We start from the raw sequence: 19,401 nt of genomic DNA, 5'->3' as shown, positions 1-19,401 counted from the left end.
GAATGGATGAATTGTGACTTAGCAGGAATTCGGTCGGTTATCCATTATTTGGATGATTTTTTTATGCCTTGGCCTGGCTAATTTGTCCATTTGCAGCTCTTTGTTAGCGATGGTGCAATGGGTTGCCAGTAGAGATGAGCGAACGTACTCGTCCGAGCTTGATACTCGTTCGAGTATTAACGTGTTCGAGATGCTCGTTACTCGAGACGAGTACCACGCGATGTTCGAGTTACTTTCACTTTCATCTCTGAGACGTTAGCGCGCTTTTCTGGCCAATAGAAAGACAGGGAAGGCATTACAACTTCCCCCTGCGACGTTCAAGCCCTATACCACCCCCCTGCAGTGAGTGGCTGGCGAGATCAGGTGTCACCCGAGTATAAAAATCGGCCCCTCCCGCGGCTCGGCACAGATTTATTCTGACATAGAGGAGGGAAAGTGCTGTTGGTGCCGGAGCTGCTATAGGGAGAGTGTTAGGAGTATTTTAGGCTTCAAGAACCCCAACGGTCCTTCTTAGGGCCACATCTAACCGTGTGCAGTAGTGTGGAGGCTGCTTTTTGCAGTGTTGCACTTTTTTTTTTTTTTGTATATCGGCCGTGCAGAGCATTGCGCCCTGCAGTAATTATACATACTCCAGGGCCAGTAGTGGTGGTGAGGCAGGGACAGAAGACATATATTTATTGAATATAGGCAGTGGGCCTTTCCAAAAACATTTGGGAAAAAAAATCTATTTGGGCTGCCTGTGACTGTCCTCAGTGTACTGGGTCTGTGCTGGGTGTAGTTGTCCTCCTAATTCATACGCAGCCAGCTAAGTGTTACAGCAGGCTTGCGCAAAATTATTTCCTGGCTCTGTGTTGGCTGTTACATCACCGCTGTATTCCTGTCCACAGTGCAACAGTCTGCAGTTATTTTACATACTCCAGGGCCAGTAGTGGTGACGCAGAGAGAGAAGACATATACAGTGTATATAGGCAGTGGGCCTTTCCAAAAACATTTGGGAAAAAAAATCTATTTGGGCTGCCTGTGACTGGCCTCAGTGTACTGGGTCTGTGCTGGGTGTAGTTGTCCTCCTAATTCATACGCAGCCAGCTAAGTGTTAAAGCAGGCTTGCGCAAAATTATTTCCTGGCTCTGTGTTGGCTGTTACATCACCGCTATATTCCTGTCCACAGTGCAACAGTCTGCAGTTATTTTACATACTCCAGGGCCAGTAGCGGTGGTGAGGCAGGGACAGAAGACATATATTTATTGAATATAGGCAGTGGGCCTTTCCAAAAACATTTGGGAAAAAAAATCTATTTGGGCTGCCTGTGACTGTCCTCAGTGTACTGGGTCTGTGGTGGGTGTAGTTGTCCTCCTAATTAATACGCAGCCAGCTAAGTGTTACAGCAGGCTTGCGCAAAATTATTTCCTGGCGTTCCGTAAGCGAAGTCAGCCTCCAACCACAGGCCAATAAGCGGCACATTTAATTACAGCGTTCTGTTTCTGCACTACTGGTAATACACCATGCTGAGGGGTAGGGGTAGGCCTAGAGGACGTGGACGCGGGCGAGGACGCGGAGGCCCAAGTCAGGGTGTGGGCACAGGCCGAGCTCCTGATCCAGGTGTATCGCAGCCGACTGCTGCGGGATTAGGAGAGAGGCACGTTTCTAGCGTCCCCACATTCATCTCACAATTAATGGGTCCACGCGGTAGACCTTTATTAGAAAATGAGCAGTGTGAGCAGGTCCTGTCGTGGATGGCAGAAAGTGCATCCAGCAATCTATCGAACACCCAGAGTTCTGCGCCGTCCACTGCTGCAACTCTGAATCCTCTGGCTGCTGCTCCTCCTTCCTCCCAGCCTCCTCACTCCATTATAATGACACATTCTGAGGAGCAGGCAGACTCCCAGGAACTGTTCCCGGGCCCCTGCCCAGAATGGGCAGCAAGGGTTCCGAATCCTCTCCCACTGGAGGAGTTTGTCGTGACCGATGCCCAACCTTTGGAAAGTTCCTGGGGTCCGGGGGATGAGGCTGGGGACTTCCGGCAACTGTCTCAAGACCTTTCAGTGGGTGAGGAGGACGATGACGATGAGACACAGTTGTCTATCAGTGAGGTAGTAGTAAGGGCAGTAAGTCCGAGGGAGGAGCGCACAGAGGATTCGGAGGAAGAGCAGCAGGACGATGAGGTGACTGACCCCACCTGGTTTGCTACGCCTACTGAGGACAGGTCTTCAGAGGGGGAGGCAAGGGCAGCAGCAGGGCAGGTTGCAAGAGGCAGTGCGGTGGCCAGGGGTAGAGGCAGGGCCAGACCGAATAATCCACCAACTGTTTCCCAAAGCGCCCCCTCGCGCCATGCCACTCTGTAGAGGCCGAGGTGCTCAAAGGTCTGGCAGTTTTTCACTGAGAGTGCAGACGACCGACGAACAGTGGTGTGCAACCTTTGTCGCGCCAAGATCAGCCGGGGAGCCACCACCACCAGCCTCACCACCACCAGCATGCGCAGACATATGATGGCCAAGCACCCCACAAGGTGGGACGAAGGCCATTCACCGCCTCCGGTTTGCACCGCTGCCTCTCCCCCTGTGCCTAAACCTGCCACTGAGATCCAACCCCCCTCTCAGGACACAGGCACTACCGTCTCCTGGCCTGCACCCACACCCTCACCTCCGCTGTGCTCGGCCCCATCCACCAATGTCTCTCAGCGCACCGTCCAGCCGCCGCTAGCGCAAGTGTTGGAGCGCAAGCGCAAGTACGCCGCCACGCACCCGCACGCTCAAGCGTTAAACGTGCACATAGCCAAATTTATCAGCCTGGAGATGCTGCCGTGTAGGGTTGTGGAAACGGAGGCTTTCAAAGGTATGATGGCGGCGGCGGCCCCGCGCTACTCAGTTCCCAGTCGCCACTACTTTTCCCGATGTGCCGTCCCAGCCCTGCACGACCACGTCTCCCGCAACATTGTACGCGCCCTCACCAACGCGGTTACTGCCAAGGTCCACTTAACAACGGACACGTGGACAAGCACAGGCGGGCAGGGCCACTATATCTCCCTGACGGCACATTGGGTGAATTTAGTGGAGGCTGGGACCGAGTCAGAGCCTGGGACCGCTCACGTCCTACCCACCCCCAGAATTGCGGGCCCCAGCTCGGTGGTGGTATCTGCGGCGGTGTATGCTTCCTCCACTAAACCACCCTCCTCCTCCGCAACCTCTGTCTCGCAATCAAGATGTGTCAGCAGCAGCACGTCAGCAGCAGTCGGTGTCGCGCGGCGTGGCAGCACAGCGGTGGGCAAGCGTCAGCAGGCCATGCTGAAACTACTCAGCTTAGGAGAGAAGAGGCACACGGCCCACGAACTGCTGCAGGGTCTGACAGAGCAGACCGACCGCTGGCTTGCGCCGCTGAGCCTCCAACCGGGCATGGTCGTGTGTGACAACGGCCGTAACCTGGTGGTGGCTCTGCAGCTCGGCAGCCTCACGCACGTGCCATGCCTGGCCCACATCTTTAATTTGGTGGTTCAGCGCTTTCTGAAAAGCTACCCACGCTTGTCAGACCTGCTCGGAAAGGTGCGCCGGCTCTGCGCACATTTCCGCAAGTCCCACACAGACCCTGCCACCCTGCGCACCCTGCAACATCGGTTTCATCTGCCAGTGCACCGACTGCTGTGCGACGGGCCCACACGGTGGAATTCTACGCTCCACATGTTGGCCAGGCTCTATGAGCTGCATAGAGCTATAGTGGAATACCAACTCCAACATGGGCGGCGCAGTGGGAGTCAGCCTCCTCAATTCTTTACAGAAGAATGGGCCTGGTTGGCAGACATCTGCCAGGTCCTTGGAAACTTTGAGGAGTCTACCCAGATGGTGAGCGGGGATGCTGCAATCATTAGCATCACCATTCCTCTGCTATGCCTCTTGAGAAGTTCCCTGCAAAGCATAAAGGCAGACACTTTGCGCTCGGAAACAGAGCCGGGGGAAGACAGTATGTCGCTGGATAGTCAGAGCACCCTCCTGTCTATATCTCAGCGCGTTGAGGAGGAGGAGGAGGAGGAGGAGGAGCATGAGGAGGAGGGGGAAGAGACAGCTTGGCCCACTGCTGAGGGTACCCATGCTGCTTGCCTGTCATCCTTTCAGCGTGTATGGCCTGAGGAGGAGGAGGAGGATCCTGAAAGTGATCTTCCTAGTGAGGACAGCCATGTGTTGCGTACAGGTACCCTGGCACACATGGCTGACTTCATGTTAGGATGCCTTTCTCGTGACCCTCACGTTACACGCATTCTGGCCACTACGGATTACTGGGTGTACACACTGCTCGACCCACGGTATAAGGAGAACCTTTCCACTCTCATACCCAAAGAGGAAAGGGGCTCGAGAGTGATGCTATACCACAGGACCCTGGCGGACAAACTGATGGTAAAATTCCCATCCGACAGCGCTAGTGGCCGAAGGCGCAGTTCCGAGGGCCAGGTAGCAGGGGAGGCGCAGAGATCAGGCAGCATGTACAGCACAGGCAGGGGAACACTCTCTAAGGCCTTTGACAGCTTTCTGGCTCCCCAGCAAGACTGTGTCACCGCTCCCCAGTCAAGGCTGAGTCGGCGGGAGCACTGTAAAAGGATGGTGAGGGAGCACGTAGCCGATCGCACGACCGTCCTCCGTGACGCCTCTGCCCCCTACAACTACTGGGTGTCGAAGCTGGACACGTGGCCTGAACTCGCGCTGTATGCCCTGGAGGTGCTTGCTTGTCCTGCAGCTAGCGTCTTGTCAGAGAGGGTGTTTAGTGCGGCTAGGGGAATCATCACAGATAAGCATACCCGCCTGTCAACCGACAGTGCCGACAGGCTTACACTCATCAAGATGAACAAAGCCTGGATTTCCCCAGACTTCTCTTCTCCACCAGCGGACAGCAGCGATACCTAAACAATACGTAGGCTGCACCCGCGGATGGAAGCATTGTTCTCTATCACCATCAAAAACGGGGACCTTTTAGCTTCATCAATCTGTGTATAATATTCATCCTCCTCCTCCTGCTCCTCCTCCTGAAACCTGACGTAATCACGCCGAACGGGCAATTTTTCTTATGCCCACAAGGTTCAGTCATATAATTTTTGTTAACAATTTTTATACGTTTCAATGCTCATTAAAGCGTTGAAACTTTCACCTGAACCAATTTTTATTTTAACTGGGCTGCCTCCAGGCCTAGTTACAAATTAAGCCACATTAACCAAAGCGATTAATGGGTTTCACCTGCCCTCTTGGTTGGGCATGGGCAATTTTTCTGACGTACATTAGTACTGTTGGTACACCAATTTTTTAGGGCCCTTGCCTACAGTGTAATCCAATTAATTTTTTGCCCACCTGCATAAAAGCTGACGTTACATCAGCTGTGTTGGGCACTGCAATGGGATATATTTATGTACCGCCGGTGGGTTCCAGGGAGCCACCCATGCCGTGGGTCCACATGGAATTCCCATTGCGGAGTTGTACCTGCCTGTGACTATTTATAAAAAACCGCGGTCTGACTGGGGCATGCAGACACCTTGACAGAATGAATAGTGTGTGGCACATAGGTTCCCCATTGCTATGCCCACGTTTGCAGCTCCTGATGGCGGTGGCACAGGATTATATTTCTCATTGCTTCTGTACAGCATTGTGGGCTATCGCCCCGCCCCTTTTAAAGAGGGTCGCTGCCTAGCCGTGCCAACCCTCTGCAGTGTGGGCCTGCGGTTCCTCCTCATGGCAGACGCACTTATAAATAGACATGAGTGTGGCGTGGCATGAGGGCAGCTGAAGGCTGCGCAGGGACAGTTTGGTGTGCGCTGTGGACACTGGGTCGTGCGGGGGGGGGGGGGGGGGGGATTGGGCAGCATGTAACCCAGGAGAAGTGGCAGCGGAGTGTCATGCAGGCAGTGATTGTGCTTTGTTGGAGGTAGTGTGGTGCTTAGCTAAGGTATGCATTGCTAATGAGGGCTTTTCAGAAGTAAAAGTTGTTGGGGGTGGGGGGCCCACTCTTGCCGCTATTGTGGCTTAATAGTGGGACCTGGGAACTTGAGATGCAGCCCAACATGTAGCCCCTCGCCTGCCCTATCCGTTGCTGTGTCGTTCCCGTAACTTTCTTGAATTGCCCCGATTTTCACAAATGGAAACCTTAGCGAGCAACGGCGATATACAAAAATGCTCGGGTCGCCCATTGACTTCAATGGGGTTCATTACTCGAAACGAACCCTCGAGCATTGCGATAATTTCGTCCCGAGTAACAAGCACCCGAGCATTTTGGTGCTCGCTCATCTCTAGCTGCCAGACATTTTGGTGTTCCATTGGCTCCTGAAAAAATGGAGGTAATGGTTACGTGCCTGAGTTTTTTATGTATCACTATCGATATGGTAAAGATGGAATGCCGGTTGCCAAGGGATAAATTTGAATTTTTAAAATAGGATCTTAAAAAGGCATGTGTTGTCAGAAAAATTTTGCTTCAGAGTTTACAATCATTGTCGGGAAAATTGAATTTTGCATGTAGAATCATGCCCATGGGTCGCGTTTTCTGTTGAAAACTGGCTTAGTCTACAGCTGATATAAAAGCGGCACATCATTTTATCAGGCTCATGAGGGGATCGAAGGCCGACTGGGATGTATGGCTCACATTTCTCGATAAGTCCATATTTATGTCTGAGGGAGTGGGCAGCGCTAAGTGCAAGATTTTTATGGATGCGGCTGGTAGCACGAGATTTGGGGCATTTTTGAAAGGTCAGTGGTGTGCGGCTGCATAGCCCAACGACTGGGTGGAAGCCAGGTTAGTAAAAAATTTGGTGTTGCTGGAACTTTTTCCGATTGTGGTGGTGGTGACGATTTGGGGAGAGTGGTTTAGGGACGAGAAGGTGAAATTTTACTGCGACAACCTGGACATGGTACAAGCTATTAATTCAGTGTCTGCTCACTCTCCTCCAGTGGTAGATTTGTTGTGGGACTTGTGCAGCGTCTAAGGAGCAGGCCCTCAGCTGAGGAGACATCGGGGTAGAGATGTTAGCCTTGTCACGGGGCTCTACCATCTCCTCCATAAGGGTAGCTCAGGACCCGACCTCATTACTGCGGCAGGAGATCACAGAGATTGTAAATGGGGGTTACCTTAAGTCCAATTGTCACTCGTGACACCATCGTTCCTTCTCCTGAAATGGATCTTGTAGACCAGGGGTGTCAAACTCATTTTCCCCGAGGGCCACACCAGTCTTATGGTTGCCTTCAAAGGGCCAATTGTAATTGTAAGACTGTATAGTAATAGCGAACCCCATAGTCGTCCGATTGGTAATAGGGTCCCCCATAGTGGCCCTAGTAGTTATAAGGTCCCCATAGTGACACCAGTGATAATAGGGTCACCCATAGTGGCCCCAGTAGTAAGAACCCAAAACAAGACAATAGACGATCTGATACTGACAGCAGCACGGAGGGTGAGGGAACTTGCTGCACAGCCAGCAGGCCACAGAAAATGAGGTGGCGGGCTGGATTCGGCCCGCGGGCCTTGTGTTTGACATGTAGATGAATGAAATAGTCCCACACCAAAAGAGTATATTTTGGAACAAAACCAGGAAAGGTTGATCTTGTCCATGTACTTAAACTTCTTAATAAAGTAATATAACAGTCTCAGTACAACGGTATACAGAATTATCTCACGGTAGAGCTCACTGAGTATTGGAACAATCCACAGGCGAAGTTATCTGCAGGCCCTTTCACTCTGGGCAATCACTTTCTCCACCAGAAACAACACTCACTATTGCTTTCTTCTCTTCTTGCTACTAAGCAGTTCCTTTCTCTCAATACTCAGCAGTAATACAGAGGAGCCCTGAGTTGAACAGGCCCAGGTGGAGCATCAGGCAGCCTCTCTCTTTCATGTCCCAGACTGACTCTCTCCCTTGAATCTCCTTCCTATTGACTCCTTGCAAACACATATATCAAGCATCATCACATGCTCACAAACGATACACACAAAACGATACATTTTCTAGACAGCGCAGAACATACTAGACATTAACCCTTTCAGTCCTGCAAGCATCCAATATACATAACTCTAATGCACTCTACAAAAAAGACGCTGACAAGACACTGACATCAGACAAACATTCTGGAGGGGCCCCATTAACTGTGGTCCACTACACTTGGTGGTGTTGTGCTTTTGATCGCTGGTGCAGGAGGCAGAAATGGAAGGAAGACAATGCCCTCTTCAACTTTGGAGTCTGGTCAACGTGCGGCGGGTCACTTGATTCAGGCATCACTGGCGGTGGGCACTCGGATGGCCTATGAAGCGGCGTGGCGTGAGTGGGAGCAATGGGTTTAAAGCATCGGGGATGAAAGTTCGAATGAGGATAGGACTAGGACATTATTGTGGCTATTGGGGGAAGCTTCTAGTGGAAGTTGGTCTGCGGCAAAGGTTAACCGTGCATAGGCGACATTGGGTGTCTACGAGATGTGACAAAAACATTTATGGTAAGACAGGCCCTGAAAGACTTTAAAAAGGGGAGACGGTTGAAGGATAAATGGAGACCAATTCCTTTTGCGTTATTGGGGTATCTGGGCAGAGACGGTTTGTCATAATGGTTAGAGATATGTCCTGTGCGGTGTTTTGGGGTTTTTATTTCAAGGGCTTTGGTTAACTTGGGCACATTATTGCATCATGCCAGTGGATCTTTTCTATCCGGATTTCAATTTATGGCAGTGCTCAAAAAAGTTCTGGGAGTCTTAGGTCTGGAAGATGCTGGGTATTCTTCCTACCCCATTTTGTATTGGGGCGGCAACGGAGGCCGCTGAGTGGGGTTTGACTCCTGCAGTGGTTCAAAAAATTGGGTGGGGGGAGTCTAGTCCTTTTTGATTATATGTGCGGTTGGTTCAGGGGTTTGGATTTTTACAAACGTGATGTTAGAAAAAAGGGGGGGGTAGTTGAATAAAGCAATATTTGGGTTAAACTATTTGGTTGGGATTGTTTTTCATAGTCATGTCTTTAAGAGGTAATGGTCCAGCATTAGTGTGGATTCTTAGACATTCGTTTTGTCTTCTGGACTGCTAAGCAAGCAAAGATTTGACCGGAAGGGTGTCAGCTGGGTATTTCCAGGGGGGATATGACTGTTCACTTGTTGGGATTCAAAAGCATGATGTGGGGAAGGGTCCTGCCAGAGCTAAGACATTTTGCAGGGCTGAACAGGGCCCCGGACATTTTAGTGCTGCATGTTGTGGGTAATGACTTGAGTGATCACCTAGCTAGGGAGTTGCGTAGGGACATCCAACATGGCTTCCTGAGGTTGCACAGGTTATTCCCCAGTATGCTGATAGTGTGGTCTGAGATGCTTCCTAGAGAGTCGTGGAGGATGGCCAGGTTTGTGGAAATGATTAATAAGGCTAGGAGAAAAATAAGTAGGCACATATCGGCATTTGTAGCACGGAATGGGGGAGTTAGTGTTAGGCATGTTAACCTGGAAGGAGGAATAGGTGGTTTTTGGTTAGGGGATGGGGTCCATTTAAACGATGTGGGGACTGATATGTAGACATTGGCAATACAGGAGGGGATAGAGAGAGCGCTTCTTCTGGTGGGAGCTGTGCAGACTTAGGTTGTAATTCATGCTAGCTGTGGTGGGTGGGGGGTGCTTGGAAGCCGGTTTTTTGTTAGGTGGAGGGAGTTTGGTGGGTACAGCCTCACCTTTAAGACTTTTCCCCCTTTTGCTCATCGTAGTTGGGTCTGGTGCTTTGGGTAGGTCATCTCGGGTGGCCTGGATCATTTTTTGATATTCTGGCTTCCTATTGGGGAGGGAGGGGATAGTGGTATCTCCGAGCCAGGTGTACAGTTAGAGGCAAGGTTCGGTTTTATGTGTTGAAGCACCAGACCTTTTTGTGTCTCCAAGGACCTCCTCTCTATATCTAAAAAAGGGTTAATATGTATTGTTATTTGTGAAATAAAATGGCTGCTGTGGCCATAATATCCATATTATTGCTATGGTCTCAGTGTGTTATTGGTGGGTATAAGATAATAAGGAGGATGAATCTGACAGGTTTCTACAGGCAACTATTCCACTTGGCTGGACCAGTTTTTATAAATGAGGCCTCACTTCCTTAGTGAAACCACCTCAAGCTTGACACTTGTGCTGCAGTGGATTCTGTAGAAGAAATGTAGTATTAGGCTGGCTTCACACAGGCGTATTTGTACATGCAAAATGTATATGTGCAATATGCAGTGAACATGAATGAGTTCAATATGTCCGTTCGCATTAGTGTATTTTTTCTGCATATTAGCACACCAAAAATCCCCATAGAAGTCAATGGGGATGTGCAAGTGCACACACTATATGCTAGGGGATACATGAAACAATGCACAATTGCATAGGAAAAAATAACATATTTTGAACCCATTAGACTAATTAGCCATTTCAATGGCTGGAAGCATTAGAGATGGGTTTTTTTGAAGCCCGCAAATGCACACGCCTTGCGCAAACAAAAAGAACAGTAAAATATACCAATGTATGCACCAAAAAGCAACACTAAAATATGCCAATGCATGCACAAAAAAAGCAACACTGCAGGGATGATATGATGTATACATACACATAACCATAGCTATAAATTCTGACTCCCATCTGCTCCGCTTTCATTATTTTTGTTGTTTGTCTCCTACGACAGAGACGATCAATAGAAATACAAGCACAGATGTGAGCGACCCTGCACCTGACCGTAACATTCTAACTATATCAATGATTAAACTATCATCATATACTGTATTTCCTTTACTGCAGTGTTTTGTAAATCATAAAAACTTTACAATATCTTGTCAGCATTTTAAAAACATCAAGTGGCTTTGGAGCTTTTGTCATAACATGACTGACAATGAGATTTAACCAGGTGGCCATACAAAACCCGCTCAGAAACAAATTATATTGTATTTGACCAAACCGCATTGTAATTATACTGGTAGTAAGAAGGGGCCTAGAGGACTTGGCCTGGATGGCTGGTAAGGTTCAAAGTCAATCTTACAGGACTGCTACCTGTGAGTTCACCTACATTGCACTGGCATCCCTGCTGAAGGGGGTCTCACTACTAGTCTGACACATGAGGCTTATGACTGCAATGCACAACATACTAATATTACCTGTAAGCCTAATCAACCATCCTTGCTGAAGGGGGCACAACCACTGGTCTGGCACCCAAGTAAAAATTGGTCCCAAATTGCATGGGATACAGTGACACATCTGGGGAACACTGTGCTCATCCAAAAAGATGGTAAAATTACTGTACAGTGGTGTGGGGATTTTGGAAAATTGGGATGATCGCCCCCGACCTGATTATTCCAATAATCACTCATCATCAGTCACTCAAAGTACAGCGGTGGCATTGAAAACAAAAGAAAGCCCACATAGGGTCTCCTAGACCAAAACTTAAACCAACAAAGACAGCGGGCATGGTGCTTTTTACAATAAATGTAATCTTTCAAAATAAAAATTATACCAAGTTAAGAGAAGACCCAAACACGGACCTCCTCCAAGGAAAAGCTGTATAGGGACAGCTTTTTCTTGTGCTTTTGAAATTTTTGGTTGTGTTTTTATAGGGGAGTGGTAGGGAGGTGGGGGGTTTGAGAAGGGGAAGTAGGAGGAGGAACAATGGAGGAAATAAGGAAAATGAATAACTCCAATCAAAAGGGATATCACCATGATCACTGGAGGTAACTGTACTGTAATCACTTAAGCAGTCTGCAGAGCGCCTGTGTAGAACTAGTATATACTACTATATATCAGTGTATCAGAGTACTATTGATCTTTGTATGCAGTTTTTTTCAGTAACACTATTGTGGTATTATGTGGTCAGGATCTGGGGGTAAAATTTGCCCGTCCTATAGTGTTATTGGTAATATCAATCAGTAACAGTATAGTTGTGCTGTCACAGCTAAGTATGAGTTAATAACATGAGCTGAGTTAGGGCAGCTTCACACTGATGTATTTGAGTGTGCAATACGCAGAGAATGAAATCCATTGATTTCAATGGGTTTGTACACATTTCCGTATTTTACATGCACAAAAAACAAATAGAACATGCTCTATTTTACTGCGCATTTGGGCACCAAAAGATCCCTATAGAGGTTCATCGGGCATGCGCAATTGTGCATGTAATATGTAAGCAGATGCTCTATGCACTGCATTATTCTGCAGGAAGAAAGCACATCTGGAACTCATTAGACTAAATAGCCATTTAAATCAGGGCGTGTTTGTCTGTTGCATGCAAGAGAACACGCCCAGCAGTTGCGAAAATTTCAGTAAAATACGCCAACACCTGAAAAAGATAAACGTTCATAGTGCAAATATGGGCACAAATGCCGTGCGCAAATGCGCATACGATTCTGTAAAGCCATCCTGACTGTTACTTGTATGCATTGTTTATATTCTTGTGCTTTGCTGCCATCTACTGGCCATTGTTGTATTTGCTTCATGTATACTTTGTACTGCAACTACCATCAAACTACTAATGACCAGTTGATCATGAGTATGTATGTTTGTGTGTGGGTACTTCTCATGCTCCCCCCTTGGTGATGTCATCACTCTGCCCCCTGGTGACGTCATCCTATAGAGGCTGACCGACAGAAAAACAACACAGTTTGGGCTCTTGGAAGGGGAGGACAAAAAAACTAAAATAACTAAGCCGTTATTATCTCAGACACAACTCAGCTGTCCTGACAGTAGACTCCGACCTACCGCCACCACAGAGATCCGGTGGGCTAAAGGACCTGCGGTGACATCACTGTTATGGGAGGAGCCATTCTCCTCCTTTGGTACCCAGTACAGTATACTGGATAAGCCGACAGCAGCCACCAGGACCTGTGATGATGTCACCGTCATTCCATCACCTTTGTGGGTGGAGTCAGGGATCAAATGACATGGGGCAGAGCACTGTATCCAGGAGTCTGCTGAGCTGGTGATTTCTGGAAAGCAACATGCATGTACCACATCTGTGTGTGATTTGTGTGAATCAGGATGCATGTAGTCAAGCTGTGTGTACAATGTGCTGTGTGTGTAATGTTTGGGAATCAGGATGCATGTAATAGAGCTGTGTGTACAATGTGCTGTGTGTAATGTTTGAGAATCAGGATGGATATAGTATTGCGGCCCAGCACATCATTCTGGTCCCCTCCATAAATGTCATACATGTTTGTCTTATGTGGATGCAATGTGCAAAATTTGCCTTGTCATTTCCAGTGTGTGTGTTGCACAACTGCAGCGCTTGAGAGGTTAACTTTAATAAAATCCAAGTCTGCATGTAAATGTGTCAAGTTTGTCATGTCACAGGGTATGAGAGGGGGTATAAATAGGAGTGTCTAAGAGCGGGAAGGGGTCTTCCATCTTGTCTGCTACCGGAGTTTCACCTAACACAGAGCCACATGGAAGCACCTTCAGCCCCCTTGTGGTGAAGATGGAAGAGAAGGAGAGATTTCCCATGATGACTGAATACTGGATGTGAGTGGAGTAAGTGCCCAATAGAGAGAGCAATTGTAAGTAATTCTTCGGACAAGGCCAGTGCCGAGGTACTACCTCTGTCTAATTTTCCGTCCAGAGCCAGGATCACTGCATAGAAGTACACCCTTAATTGTCACACCCATGCGTCTCTGAGACAGGGTGGAGTTACTGAAAAAGAATAATCTTTATTACGTTTGAAAGTCATTTGCCTGCGCTGTAAAGTCTTAAAGTGAGCTGCCTTGTATACTCTGTTCAAGTTTTCAAGTAAAAGTTTATGCCAGGCCCTAACTGTTCCTAGGGATCCGTGGTACTCAGAGACCGCCTATGTCTGCATTTGTTCTCCACTGAAGGTCATTCCGGTGTGTAGGAACGGTGGTTTCACCCGTGACAACTACAACCCCCATTTTCCTGTGGTTTTTTTGGCATTCTCTATCATAGGGGTGTCTATGGTGGCCTGCAGTAAAACCCTGGCCTTGACTGCATGTATCCCTCCTGGAAAGGAGTTTGGTAAGTGCCGCTGTGACAAGCCATAACTTTACCCTCCCAGCTCCCCACGTATGTCTGGTGTCCGGGGTTTCCCTATGGGACACTGTAGTAGTAGAGCTGTGTGTGTAATGTGAGGAATCAGAAGGGATGTAGTAGAGCTGTGTGTGCAATGTGCAGGAGTCAAGGTTGATGTAGTAGTACTGTGTGTGTAATGTGCTGTGTGTGATGTGTGGAAATCAGGATGGATGTAGTAGAGTTGTGTGTGTAATGTGTAGGGTCAGGATGTATGTAGCAAAGCTGTGTGTCATGTACTGTCTGTGATGTGTGGGGATCATAATGGATATACCATGTAGCATAGCTGTGTGGCGCATGGCGCCACCAGAAACACTGGTACTATAATAGTAATACCTTTCAATATGTAACCCCTCCTGTTTCCCATGAGGTCATATCCAGCTCTCTGAGCAATGCCATCTTTTTGCACAGGATAGACATCACAGACCTGGAGAGAGGATTTTCCTTTGACTCACATTCAAATAAAGTCACTGAAGTATCATGTTTGCATCTCCTACCTGTAATCTCCACCTGTAATTGGCTTGGCTTGAGCAAGTGTATATGTGTCGAGTTTAACTATCTAACAGATCTCACGTACAGTAGTGGCAGACTAATGGTAGTATTACCATCATTATGTAGTGGTAATATGTGATCATGGTGGTGTAGTGGAAATCCAATATATCCATATTGGATTGTGGGCCTTTGGTAATGGACAATGAACCTGTATTCTTGTATAACAAAATGTCATGTTTGCCTTCTGTTCTGATACAGTTCTTACATCTATGCAATATCTCTACTTCCTGTAATGAAACTTCTATTCCCTAAACTTTGCTGACAAGATAATATATAGTATAAACACGTTACATTTTCCATCTGTTTTGTAATTTTAGGAGAAGTAGAAATCAGACAGATAACCGCATTTAAGACAAGTACCGCTTTTAGATACCGCAATAATAACCCTAGCAATTTTACTGGAAACATATGCAAATAACATGGGAGATTTAGGCAATTACTAATTCATGATCTAACATTCAATCATATCGAAGGAACCACACGTGGGTCCAAGACAACCCACTCATTTCGTCCACCACCTGATGGCCAATCACAGATGATCGGAGGATGGAAGAGTTGCAAGATGCTCATCCAATAATTAAACAATACGTTGTATCTATGTAATCTTTGACCTGCCCAGATGGGCAGATATGTTAAACTCTTTTAAAAGAGGCTGCGCGCCCAACAATAAAGCAGAATTGAGGAAGCTTATACATGCTGAACCTGTGTCAGTGTGAAAACTTCTTATGCGCATTATCAATTCAGAATTAATATGGAAGGGTGTAAACATTCCTAATTAAGTAAGTCGTTGGACGCAAAGTAAATCCACGACAGTGGGGCGGTTTAATTTGGTCCTTATATAATGTTATTATTGGTAATGTTAGTCTTGGCATAGTGGCTTTTTCACAGTGACAATATGGAGGTAATTATAAAGGTCATGGTGATTGCAGTGATACAGTCTGTGGTTTTAATTCACTTTTACAAAATGAAACAAAAAAAATTGTATATTTTTCCTTTTTTTTGGTAAACTTTTATTAACATTTATTCCGATATTTATTTAGTCTCACTAAGAATGTCACAAATACAATTGTTTGATCGCTTTTATAATGCTTTGGTAAACTTGGGAGTTGGCTGCTTTTCTTTTACGTTTGCCTTATTGTCCAAATTCCTTATAAACTGCCCAAATGTGACGCATCTTAAAGGCCCGAATACAAGTGGAATATTTTCACAATACTATAAACCGTCTACTGCCTGGGAGTTGCACAAACTTTGTAGCTCTTGGGTCTTATGGTGAAGACTACTTCTGGAGTGATGTCCAAGTCATCTGTGCTCACTCCTGGAGGCGGTGTGAATGTGAACTTCTGCAGCAGTCCAGTGATGAAAAGAAATAGCTCCATTCTGGCGAGGCTCTCTCCTGCACACACTCTGCGCCCTGTATAGACATGAAGATACCAATCAGGGTCTGTAAATCATTACTAAGGAAACACAACAGAGCTGGCTCCGCCACTATGGACAGCAGAATCCACATTGGAAAAATCTGGCATGGATTGTTCACATGATCTGTGACAAAAATCCTAGATTGAGCCTTAGGCTAGTTCACACAGGGGCGATCACAATTTTGCCGCGAGAAAATCTCTGCAAAATTGCTTCGTTGTTCCCACAATTTTTGAGTGTCAGCGATGCTTTTTGTTTTACAATAAACTTGCTTTGCATTACTGCCGTCTGCGTTAAAAATCCAGCAATCTTTTATCGCAACGGTCAATAGGACTTTCTAAATTAAAATAGCATCGCAATGCATGCTTCATGTGTTGCAAGAAAAAAAAGCAAAAAAAAAGCTCCATAGGGAAACATGGGAGATTTTAAAAAAAGAAGAAAAAAAAAAGCACATCACAGAAAGCTAGAGCACGCCACAATGTTTTGTTCTTTCAACATCATATCAGTGAAAACATCATTAATGGGAAGGAAATCATTGAAAATCCACATCAAATTTCGCATCAAAATCTGGATTATTGTGCAAATCTGCAGCAGAATCCAGCCCTTCAATTCTGCCTTCTACTTTCCAGGCTACATAGTGCTCAATTTGCGCTTTTTTTAGTGCAGAGAGAAAGTGAAAGTGTTACTTCCACTATTCGACCCGGCGATCATATGACCCATGTCACAGCAGAGCTGCAGCATCTTAGCAGACCCAGATCTGCTCTGTTAGTGACTATTGTCAATACAGGGGGATGTTTTTTTTACTGTAACTGGGGCTCCCAAGGATGCCCCAGCTACACTGGAAAAGTGTGAAATTAAAAAAAAACTGTTTGAATGACCTCCAAAGTGGGTCATAGATATAGATGAGCGAGTATACTCGCTAAAGGCAATTGCTCGAGCGAGCATTGCCTTTAGCAAGTATCTCCCCCGCTCGAGACTGCAGGTTCGGGTGCCGGCAGCGGGCACGGAGCTGCGGGGGAGAGCGGGGCGGAACGGAGGGGAGATCTCTCTCTCCCTCCCCCCCCCCCCCCCCCCGCTCCCTCCTGCTGACAGCCGCTACTCACCGCTCCCCCGCACAGCACCCGGACCTTCAGTCTCCAGCAGGGGAGATACTCGCTAAAGGCAATGCTCGCTCGAGCAATTGCCTTTAGCAAGTATACTCGCTAAAGGCAATGCTCGCTCGAGCAATTGCCTTTAGCAAGTATACTCGCTCATCTCTAGTTATAGATGTTAAAAAAATAGTTAGAAAAATAAGTAGAAATCGTTACTGAATAACAAATATATATATATATATATATATATATAAAAATAGATGACCCACTGCTGACATCAACGCAAATCGTCACCATATCCGCCCTGTAATCCGAGACTATAAAAATTCTATATTAAAACGGGCAAAACAAAATGAGGAACCCATTCCTGTACTTTATTTTTGTGTAAATATACTAATTTTAAAAACAAACTATAAGTTTAAAAAAAAATTATTTTAGCTTTTCATCCCCAATAAAACAAGAAAAAAAAGTCACTGAAAAATGTATTACAAAATAGCCCTATGTGTAACAGGAAAAAGAAATGCAGCTGAAAATAATTTTGGTAGCTGCACAAAAATACCTAAAAATGTCTGGTCCTGAAACACCCTGGTCTTTAATGCCACTCTCAAGCAGGCCGTTTTTTTTTTGTTTTTTTTTACAGCAGTTAGCTGTAAAATGCCTCCATTGATTTCAATGGGGCTTCTCAGATCAACGTTCAAGTGTGGCATTTCTAACGCTGCAAATCTTAGCGCACCTCATACCCATTGCAATGATGGGGTGCGTTAGAAAAAACGCCGTTGAATGCGTTTGAAAACTCTGTACAATGCTGCGCTTTTACAGATGCCTGTGTGAGAGCAGCCTAATGGGTTAATAAATATGGCCCTGTGTTTATGGAGGGCATTTGAAGCTCTGTGTGAGAAAAGCAGAGCTCCGACTGATATACAGAAATATTACCAAAAATAAGTTACCACAATGGATGCACTCACCTATGGAGAACGCATACAATGCATCGCTCTTCAAGAACCTTCCATCAGAGTCCAAGAAATGATTGGGGTTAAACTGGTTGGGAGTCTCCCATTGGGTTTCATCATAGAGAATAGATGTGAGGAGCGGAATCACTGTGGTTCCCTATAACATAATGTCAAATGTGTAACATGTTCCCCAGCTTTAGGAACCTTTCAGTCGGGACAGAATTATTGCCGCAGGACACAGCCAAATCTGCAGCTACGGAATTCCACACCAAAATCCGCAGGTCTACCTGCAAAATTTAATGCAGAATTGCAGGCAGGTTTTAAGCCATTTTCAATTTCACAGGTAGTATGCAGATTCTGGTGCAGAATTTACCAGCACTTGTGGTGCATTGTGTAACCTATTCTGTCCCATGTGATCCCTTTTAGTTCTTAAAATAACAATCCTTCTCTAATAGGATGCCAGCCATTGCTATAGCTTATACCACCAAGGAATGTGCCCCCTCGAATCCACCTTAGTATTGGGCACAATAAACAGTATGCACACACATCGAGAACAACTGGTTATGATCTGGGTTACCTGAATGGTGTAACAATTTGGAATATGTAGTTATGATGCTTTGTGATAGTCACTGCAGGATAAAGAGTTACCTTTGGTATGAAAATGGATAACTGTAGGCGTTGAATGTGGGAAATACTGGAAGAGGTTAGCACAGCGTTGAGCTTCACGGGCTACGGCCAAGCAGTATGGAAAGACCTTCTGGTCTTCCCATCTAGGAGGACGCTTAAGCCCTATCACACTTTCAATTTCATCTTGTGGTTTTTCTGGAAAATACAGAATTGTGATATTCCTTTCATCCAATGACTCTTTTTGAACTATTCATGCAATGCAGAAAATATGTGGCGAATTACCATGAAAACCATGAAGAATTGAAAAAGAAACATTTTCTGAATTCACAGCAGGACACAGGCACAGAGAATCTTATCAGCGCAGCCGGCATCAACATATGCCTGAATATTAGTTTGCCCAGTCATTAGACCATGTGAATGAGTTGACAATAAGCCAATGAACGAGCAAATCCTCATTCTTTGGTCGATTAGCTCATTTGTGCAAGCGTACAAATGCTAGCTGGTCAGTCGTACATCTTCTCATGTAAACAGGAAGATGCACACCTGCCCAATGATATTTGTATGGGGATGAATAATCGTATTATAATCTGCGTATGTGCTCACTCACTGTCAGCACTCAATAAACAGCTACTCACACACCTACCATATACATGAGAGGGTGGCTACTCACTCTTTTCTTTCCAGCACAGAAAGCCAGGAATAAACAGAAATCTACTGAAACCTACTGAGACCTACTGGTCTCCATTTCTGCAGTTTTCTATAATGGCTGAGA

The 19,401-nt window shown here is 46.4% G+C and overlaps 1 protein-coding gene across 1 annotated transcript in view; it reads right to left on the bottom strand.

Annotated features, from left to right (window-relative positions):
* Positions 1–15,580: 15,580 nt before the first annotated feature.
* The window catches only part of LOC136577915 (cytochrome P450 2W1-like), a 127,156-nt gene continuing 123,335 nt past the window's right edge, over positions 15,581–19,401 (bottom strand). The window contains exons 8-9 of the mRNA XM_066577831.1: positions 18,018–18,159; positions 15,581–15,959 (exon numbers count right to left, since the gene is read on the bottom strand). Coding sequence (XP_066433928.1) covers positions 15,772–15,959; positions 18,018–18,159 — 330 coding nt within the window. The 3' untranslated portion in view covers positions 15,581–15,771. The remainder of the gene's footprint in view (positions 15,960–18,017; positions 18,160–19,401) is intronic.

Source organism: Eleutherodactylus coqui, chromosome 8 (genome assembly GCF_035609145.1).
Source record: "Eleutherodactylus coqui strain aEleCoq1 chromosome 8, aEleCoq1.hap1, whole genome shotgun sequence".
NCBI lineage: Eukaryota > Metazoa > Chordata > Amphibia > Anura > Eleutherodactylidae > Eleutherodactylus > Eleutherodactylus coqui.
This window is presented reverse-complemented; position numbering and strand designations above follow the sequence as displayed.